The 9,036-nt window shown below is 58.8% G+C and overlaps 1 protein-coding gene across 2 annotated transcripts; it reads right to left on the bottom strand.

Annotated features, from left to right (window-relative positions):
* Positions 1-1,997: 1,997 nt before the first annotated feature.
* On the bottom strand, positions 1,998-7,609 carry RNF215 (ring finger protein 215). Of its 2 annotated transcripts, none has more exons than XM_027124318.1 (9): positions 7,254-7,609; positions 6,854-6,997; positions 6,301-6,372; positions 6,135-6,220; positions 5,556-5,712; positions 3,480-3,599; positions 3,259-3,387; positions 2,914-3,016; positions 1,998-2,824 (listed from the first exon to the last, which is right to left on the bottom strand). In XM_027124318.1, the coding sequence occupies exons 1-9, from the start codon at positions 7,536-7,538 to the stop codon at positions 2,802-2,804; spliced, it is 1,119 nt and encodes a 372-aa protein (XP_026980119.1). In that variant the 5' UTR covers positions 7,539-7,609; the 3' UTR covers positions 1,998-2,801. The 2 variants fall into 2 exon arrangements, with proteins under 2 accessions (XP_026980119.1, XP_026980118.1); XM_027124317.1 differs by having other exon boundaries at positions 3,259-3,402; positions 7,254-7,608.
* Positions 7,610-9,036: the final 1,427 nt, after the last annotated feature.

Genomic DNA, 9,036 nt, shown 5'->3' with positions numbered 1-9,036 from the left:
CAAGAGTCCTTCCTTCCCTGTCCTGAGTCCCCAGCCATGTGGGTCATTGGCCAGCAGAGGTCTGGCACACTGTGCACCCTCAGTAAATGGGAGCTTCCTGCCTCCCTCCTGACAGGGACAGTGGAGGAAGAGGACACACTGAGGGCAGAAAGAAGCTTCTAGCACCTGGGCGATGTGAAAGGCAGTCTTTTGATCCTCACTGCAAAGACTAAGGGGTAACATGGACTCAGTGACCCCCACCAATAAAGAGCAGGGTCAGGGTAGGGGGTGCGCAGGGGAAGGAGAGCAGCCGCCACGGTGGGCCCAGTGAGGACACCTGAGGCAAGGAAGGAGTCAGAGGCCAGGGTTCTGGCTCAAGCTCACAAAGGCAGGCAGGGACCACCCAGCTGTGAACCTGGGCATGGGGACATTAAGGATCCAAGAAAATCAGCCCCCCTTTCACTGCGGAACGCCTCACCTTCAGGAAACACAAGTCAGAAAGGGTTTCTCTAAATCCAGGAGGCTGGACCCCCAGGCCACTGAAGGCAGGGCAAGGCTTCACCCAGCCAGAGAGCGGGACACCCCAAGCCAGCCCTGGCTTTCCCAGGCCTGTCCCTTGGGGTCAGGGCACTGATGCCGCCAGGCACACCAGGCCTGCAGTAGTCCAGTTTTCCTCACGAAGCCTCCAGCCTGTCCTGAGCTACCCCGCCTGTGAAGGACAGGCACTAAGACCTTGCTGAGGAGTTCTGGGTGTGGGGGTGGGATGGGGGATACTCTCGGCTTTCTATGACAGTTTTCCCTGGTCAGGAGGCCAACAAGTAGAGCACCTCAGTTTACAGAGAAAAGTCAAGAAGAGCTGTGTACGTAGCTGAACTGGCATGGCCACAGGCTGCCCAACTCTTGCTTCTGTGGAGCCCGGGGGCTCGCTGAGGGAGCCTGGGCTGTCTGGACTGGGCCCCTCCCAGGTGAGAGCCAGCCCTCAGGTGTGCTCCCTGAGGCAGGGGGCCCAGGCCCAAGTGCAGGGGGAGGACCTGTCACAGCCTGGCTCCTCTCTGCATCCATTCAGTAGCTCACAGGTCTGTAGGTCAGACGTCCGGGCCCTGTGTGGGTGGTTTCTCTGCTCAGGGCCTTACAAGGCTGAAATCAAAGCATCTGCCAGGGGCTTCCCTGGTGGCGCAGTGGTTAAGAATCCGCCTGCCAATGCAGAGGACACGGGTTCGAGCCCTGGTCCGGGAAGATCCCACATGCCGTGGAGCAACTAAGCCCGTGTGCCACAACTACTGAGCCTGTGCTCTGGAGCCCAAGAGCCATAACTACTGATCCTGCATGCCACAACTACTGAAGCCTGCACACCTAGAGCCCGTGCTCCACAACGAGAAGCCACCGCAGTGAGGAGCCCGCGCACCACAACCAAGAGTAGCCCCCGCTCGCCGCAATTACAGAAAGCCCACGCACAGCAACAAAGACCCAACGCAGCCAAAAATAAAAAATAAATAAAATAAAAAAAGCATCTGCCTTTCTTTTGCAAGGGTGTGGGGCAGAATCCAGGCTCATTCTGATTGTGGGCAGAATTCTGGTTCTTGCAGCTGTCGAACTGATGTCCATTTCCTTGCTGGTCGCTGTCGGGGCTACTCTGGGCTCTGAGAGGCCATCCAGCTTCTTGCCACATGGCCCCTCCATCTTCAAGTCGGCAACAGAGAATTTCTCAGGCATTGAATCCCCTCCATGGTTCAAATTTCTGAATTCCTCTCCTTCCACCAGCTGGAGAAAACTCTACTTTTAATGGGCTCACGTGGTTAGGTCAGGCCCACTTGGATGCTTTCCCATATTAAGGTCAACTGTGCCATAAAGCAACCTAATCATGGGAGTAAAATCCATCAGCGTCATAGTGCCAGGATCACATAAGGCATGTCCATGAGGGCTGGGGGAATGTTGGGGGCCATTTTAGAATCTGCCTCCCATGGGCAGTAGACTCCAGGGCAACTTGTTTATCTTAAAACATCCACACAAATTTTACATCTTATGTTAAAATATATCCATGTTTAATATTAAATCTCCCGTACCCCAAATCTAAAAAAACGGATGCCCCTGTAAGATGTACCACATTTATCCTGTGGCTTCAAGTATCCTGGTCAGCAACCTGTAACCCCACGGAGAAGCACAGGACTAGATGGTTTCTAAGGCCTCTGGTCCCAGCCAGGCCCCAGAAGGGAGCCCAGCTGGACAGGCCATGGGACCTGCAGCTGCCGGTACCCAAGGACCGAGGGTTAGCAGGCAATGGAAGGGCCGCTAGGTTTAACATCATAGCCTTCAAGATGTGTCATGGAACATGGTCAGGTTAGAGTGCCCCCAAGGCCAGATAGCTCCTCTCCCAACCCACCCCCAATAAATAAGCACAAAACCTGGCCACTGCAGCCTCAGGCCCCAGGGATGCCCTGACAGGCAGGTCAGAGAGCTCCCAGAGCCCTGGGAACAGCAGCACTGCCCACACCTTCTTCCCCAGGTCCCTGGCCAGAGTCCTGGGAGCTGTCTGAGTGGAAGGCAGGCACACCCCAGGATGGCAGAGAAAGGCCCCAAAGCAGCATCTCTTCCTGCTGGGTCTGGGCCCTGCATCCTCAGCCTGGGGGCTGTGGTCCCTCCATCCCAGTGTGGATGTGGTGGGCACCTTGCCCCTCAGCAGGGGAGGCCCCTATCCCTCCTTCCACCCATAGGGTTTTCTGTCCTGTTCCCCCTGCCGTCTTGTTTCAGGCACCCAGGGCCCAGGGCCAGGATGCAGATGGAGGGATGCAGAGATCCCACATGCAGAGATCCAGCTGGGGCAGCTAATCATCTGAGTAGCGGTTCCCTGCAGGAGAGGAGAAAAAATATCAGGGAGGGAGGTGTCAGGTGGGAACCAGGTGGAGATGGTCAAGGGCCCCCACCCTTGGTGCTCACCCAGGACGTTGAATTTGCACAGCGGGCAGGTCTGCTGGATCATCAGCCAGGGGTCCACACAGTCTCGGTGAAACTCATGCTTACAGGGCAGCACCCGGAGCCACTGCAGGGTCGGGGAGATGGCTCAGGCCACAGGCATAGGCCTCCAGTGGGGGTAGCAGGCCCCACGCCCACACCTGAGCTGGGGAACTGAAACCCCTGTGACCTGCCCCACCCCCATGCTGCTTTCCATAGCTCTGGTGGGGCTGGGTGAAGGCCTGGTTGGGGTACTTCTCAGGTCTCTTGGGAGCAGGGTAGGGGGCATCACGTGTCAGCCAAAGGCTGGCCTCTGCCCAGGGCACTAACTTGCTTGTTGCAGAAATAGTCCAGACACACGGCGCAGGTCTCAGCACCAGGCTCCGGGGGGTCCAGTGCCGCCCGGCCCAGCCGGCAACGCCGGGTCTTGAGGGATGCCAGCCTCTGCACCACCTGGCGCTTGAGCAGGTCCACCTGTGGGGTAAGGGCACACAGTTCCCGAGGGCTGGGGACACCAGGGCTCCCGAGGGCCCCCGAGGGCTGGCTCCCACCTGGCCTCGGGGCTCCCGCTGGCTCTGCCGGGATGCCTGCCGCTGAGCTTGGACCATGAGGCCTGTGCACAGGAGCATGGCCACCAGCAGGATGGTGTTCCACAGCTGTTGCAGGGGCTTCTGGGGAGAAGAGCAGGGTGTCAGGGGCACTGGAGCCACCCCACCCTCTTTACCCAGTAAATCCACCCCAAGGACCAGGCAGATGAGGTCCATGGGCACCATGACCCCGGAGGCGCCAGGCTTCCTCTTCTGAAGCTGCTGTTCCCCGCCCCTGCCCCGTGCTCTCTCAGGGGCTGCCCCAGATTCACCCTACATCAGTGCTCAGCCCAGGCCAATCCTGGGCAACAAACCTGGTGTTTGTGCACTCACAGAAGCATCTACTTACTGGCAGCCTCACAGACTCCCCAGCCCAGGACCCCCATCCCTACCCAGCACTCCTCCTGGTCTGCTTTCCTGGCTGCCATCACCCACCCACCCACGCCCATCCAGGCTGAGCATTCACAGCCTGAGAGGGCGCTAGTCCCTAGGCCCTGTCTCCTCACTCCCTAGAGGCCCCGCACGCCCCTCCTCTCCTCCCCACTCTGCTGCTCTTCAGGTGCCCTGCTCAGGCCTCACCCGCCCAGGTCCCACCCACAGTCACAGGGATCTCACCTGCAAACCCGATTACACAGCACCCCTACTTGACCCTTCCCTCTGATGCTCCCCTCCCACCTCCTCCGCATTCCCCATCCTCAGGAGGAAACCCAAACTCTTCTACCAGGGGGCCCTCAAGGCCCTTGATCTCCACCCCTCCCCCCTCCCCCATCCCATGCTCCTTGCCCCTCCCACGTCTGTGCCTTTCCACACTGTTCCAGGTCTTGGGAACTAATGCTCTTCCACGCTCCCTCCCTTGGCTTATGGCTTTGGACACCTCTTGCTCTGGAAGCTCTCCCTGACCAACCCTGCCAGGCAAATGTTCCCCCCTCACCTCCTCTGCCACCCTCCTCATACCCACTCTGCCCTCAGCGGTCCTCCAGCTCCCGCTGGTGGGAGGGAACCACGTCTGAGGTACCTCACTTCGCCTTTGAGAGGCCCCCAGGGGGACACACTGACCTAGACTGAACTGCCACCAAATCCAGTGCGGCAGACAGGCTGTGACCACTCAAGAGCTGGCTCAGGAGGTGACACAGCGGAGGAAACAAGACCCAGCCGCTAACCCACCAGCACACGGGCCTGCGGACGTGTCACAACTAATAAATGCATTCGTTTAAAAGTTTTCTGCCTTGGGCTTCCCTGGAGGCGCAGTGGTTGAGAGTCCGCCTGCCGATGCAGGGGACATGGGTTCGTGCCCCGGTCCGGGAAGATCCCACGTGCCGCAGAGCGGCTGGGCCCGTGAGCCACGGCCGCTGGGCCTGCGCGTCCGGAGCCTGTGCTCCGCAACGGGAGAGGCCACAACAGTGAGAGGCCCGCGTACAGCAAAAAAAAAAAAAAACAAAACTTTTCTGCCACCATGTTCTTCCCCAGCCAATGCTGAAGTTCAACTGCCAACACGTGGTGGGAGAGGGGCTGAGAAATGATTTGATGGGCAAGGTTGGGTGTTGTTAGGGTCATAAGATGTTGCTTTGGTTCAGGGTGGAAGCACTCTGGGGGCCACTGCCAAGAGGGGTCTGTGAGCCCCAGCTTCACACTCTGTCCCACCCTCGCCCCCTGGCTTGTGTCCGCGTCCCCTTTCGTCCATGGAGGGATGGTGACACCTGCTCAGGAAGCTCTCCCGAAGCCCCTAGGCTGAGCTCAGGCGCCTTCACCATGCCTGGAGGGCCATGCCCCTCACCAGCTCAGTAATCACCCCAACAGGTGACAGTGTCTCTGGCCTAGTTCCTCCCCTGATAGGGCCGCATGAGCCCAGGGCTGGAGCTGCCCTGTCCTCATACCCCCTGCCATGCTGAGCCAGGCTGACATGTGGCAGGACTCGCACGACCTTTACACTGTAAGCTCTCTGGGGCAGAACCTGGAGCTCTGTGCTTTGGAGCGGCCAGTGAGTTCTGGGTGGGCCGAGGGTGTGGCTGGCCTGGAGCGCTCCTCTCTCCAGGCACTCACCTGCTCCTGGGCCCGACTGCCTCCCAGGCACACCAAGTCCTGCCATCCTCCGTAGCTGTCCTTGGAGAGGCCACAGGTGGTCCACAGGGTCAGCTTCCACTCGATGTTGGCCGACAGGGACTCTCCGCTGGTGATCTCAGCTGTGGCCTGGGTCCTCCTGAGAGGGGAGGCCAAAGGGGCCAGACAGAAGGGCTCTTGCGAGGAGAGGCCCGGACCCACTCACCCCAGCCTTGTGGGAAAAGGATACCCCTGAGTATCACCCCACAGCCCTTCTGCTTTGGCCCCCACGCCTTTCCCAGCCAGTGGTTTTTCTAGTTCTCATAACAGCCGGCCAAGGAGGCTCTCAAGCACAGGGAAGAGTCAATCAGGAATCTGGCTTCCTCCTTGCTGGAGCCAATCACCTCCACCTATAGAGCCCATAGAATCATCTCCTTCTAGTCCTCTCACCCGTTTTTCAGACTAGGAGGCTACAGTCTCAGACTAACAGGGAAGGCCGTGGTCCCAGGACCCCTGAGCCCACGACAAAGCCAAGGACCCTAGCACCCAAGCCCAGTCCTTTGAGCCCAAACCCCAACTCACTGCAGCAGTGCCTCCAACAGCTTGGTGACATTGGAAGAATAATGGAGGACAATCACTGGCCTGAGCAGAAGTTGGGATATGTCCAGCTGTAGGGGGACAGGGAGGTCAGCCAGGCCGGGTCACCCATTCCCCAGCCTATGTGCCCCAAAAGCCTGATCCGGTTTACCTCTCGGACCACGTTGTGGTTCAAGATGAGGAGAAGCAAGGCAGAGGCTCCCAGGAAGAGCGCCCTCCGCATCTGCAGGACAGAGGCAGAGGCTAGCACACACCCTGCCCACACACCTGTCTCACCACCTGTGGTCATAGTTGTTCTCAGCTCCTGGCTCTGCGGTTAGCATTTCCTCTGGACAGATCAGCTATAAGCTCCCTGAGATCAAGGGCAAAAACCCTTATTCCTCTCACCTTACCCCCAGATGCTCTGTGGGACCCAAATAATACTGTGCTTTCCCTGGTCCAAGCAGGGTAGGCTTGCCCACCGACCCCCAGCAGGAACTCCCCACTGTATACTCTCAGTCTGGTTGAGCTTCCTGACTCTCTCTAGCCTCCTCCCACCTCTCTGCTGCCAACCACACTGACTCCAGTCTACCCCTGGGGTCCCTTGCCCCAGCCAGGCCCAGGGCTTCTCTGGAAGCTCCTTAGGGGCCCACCTGGTAGTCTGGCTCTAGCAGTTGCCTTGAAAACCCTTCCTCCAGCCCCCTTTCCACATACACCCCCTGCACCTGCTGAACCAGAGCCTTAGGATAGGCCTGTGGGCCGCTGTCCTGACTCTCCTGGTGAACCTGGGCCTCCTGCTCCTTGCCCACGTATGCCACTGCAATCCAGCCTTCTACGGGCACCTCCTGCTCAGCATCCACGATGTCCATCTGTGGGGCAAGGGGCCATGGTAGAAGGAGGAGGGGGAGGAAGGGGGATCGGTCACACAAGCGATGCAAGGCCAGGGTTTGGGAATGAGTCTGGAGGGGAGGGCATCTGATCTCAGGTTCTGGAAGCCGGAATGCTGGGGACCTGGGCAGCCTGGGGAAGGGGCGCTGGGCTGACAGGGCTTGGTCCAGGATGAAGGCTGGATCTGGGTGCAGGGTCTACGGCGGGGCGGGGGCCATATGGCTCAGCGGCGCTCACCAGCAGCAGACGGCCACCTAGAGGGAGCGCCGGGTCGGCCTCGGGGCCAATCCTGACGCCCTCCAGCAACAGAGCGTCCTCCCGCGGCAGCCTCACGTCCACCCGCACGGCGCGGGCCGCCCCCCGCCCCGCCCTAGCAGTGGGCTCGCTGCCGTCCGCCGCGGCCCCGGGCCCCGCCAGGCCCAGCCAGAATGGCAGCAGGGGCAACAGCAGCAGCAGTGGCGACGGCGGCGGCGGAGGAGGCGGCGGCGGCGACCTCGGCGTGGGGCGAGCAGCGGGGCCCATGGCCGGACACAGGAGCGCCGGGGGTCCTGGGAGCGTGGGGAAGCGGAGGGAGCCAGGCCGCAGCCGGACGGGGCGGGACGCCGGGAGGGGCGGGGGCGGGGGCGTGGCCGGACGGGGAGGAGCGCCGGGAGGCGGGGTGGGCTCGCGGCGGCTCCCGCGCCCAGACCCGGCCGCGCGCGCCCCCTGGTGGCCGTGGAGAACACAGGCGCCGGCGGTCAGCGGGGCTGCAGCCGGGCGGAGCCCAGGTCAACTAGCAGAGGTGGGAAGTCAGAGGAGGCGCTCCCAGCTTTTGGTTGTCAGACGGCGGAGACCAGAGGAAGGGAGACCGACGGAGATAGTTGGAAGATAGTTGGCGACCTGGGGAGCCGGAGGCACGATCGGGGCCCCAGAAGGGCAGCAACGAGGAACTTCTGGGGGTCTGGACGCTAGCCCTTGCTCTGGAGCCGCCTGATGGTCACACGGTTGGCCTGGTTCTCCATTTCTCCACCAGACTGAACTCCAGAGACTGGCCTGACAGGTGTTCCGGGGGTGGGGAGGGGCGAGATTGAGGCAAGGGTCCTGGAGGGGCAGAGAGAGGGGCCAGGGACCCCCAGCTAACACAGTTCCACAGTGGGGCCCAGAGGCTGGGTCTTCAGGCCTTGAAACGGGCATGATAGAAGACCAGCACTGCCTCACCCCCAACAAGTCATGTCTGATGCCCACCGGAATGTGAAAGTTCCATGGACGGTCCTAAAATTCATCCTTCTCTCCCAGGGGTTGCTGCTGCTGGGAGCTGGCTCAGTCTGAAAACTTAAAAAAAAGTTGTATCGTGATAAAAGGGCAAAGGCCTGAGGAGCCATGACACTCTTTCCCCCAATATTTTATTATGAAAAATTTCAAGCATGCATAAAAATGGAAAGAATTTTACAGGGAACACTTGTATAACCACCAACGTTGAACTATCAAGATGCTCCTGAAGAATAAGATGGAGAGAATAAGACAGTCTGATACCAGCCTGAAGTCAGACAAATAGGGCATCAAACGCAGAAGCCAGAAACTGACCCGCACACAAAAGCATGGCTGTGTACGAAGAAGCGTTGCATTTGAGGAGAGGGGAGGAGGCAGTAGGATGGACTGTTTGATAAATTGTGCTAAGGGAATGGGTTACCATAAGGAAAATAAATGGTATTAGACTCCTACTGCACATCATACACAATCAATTCCATGTGGATTAAAGACCTAAATATGAAAAGTAATACCCTAAACATTTTTAGAAAAAAAACATAGGAGAATATCTTGGTTACTTCAAGGTCAAGAGAGATTTTTTTTTCTTACAACTTTATGGAGATATAATTGACATACAGCACTGTATAAGTTTAAAGGGCTACAGCATCATGATTTGACTTACGTACATTATGAAATTATCATAAGTTTAGTGAACATCCATCGTCTCAGATAGATACAAAATTAAAGAAATGGAGGACTTCCCTGGTGGCATAGTGGTTAAGAATCTGCCGAG

Source organism: Aethalodelphis obliquidens, unplaced genomic scaffold (assembly GCF_003676395.1).
Source record: "Aethalodelphis obliquidens isolate GAN/ISIS:26980383/991018 unplaced genomic scaffold, ASM367639v1 scaffold28, whole genome shotgun sequence".
In the NCBI taxonomy this organism is placed as follows: Eukaryota; Metazoa; Chordata; class Mammalia; order Artiodactyla; family Delphinidae; genus Aethalodelphis; species Aethalodelphis obliquidens.
This window is presented reverse-complemented; position numbering and strand designations above follow the sequence as displayed.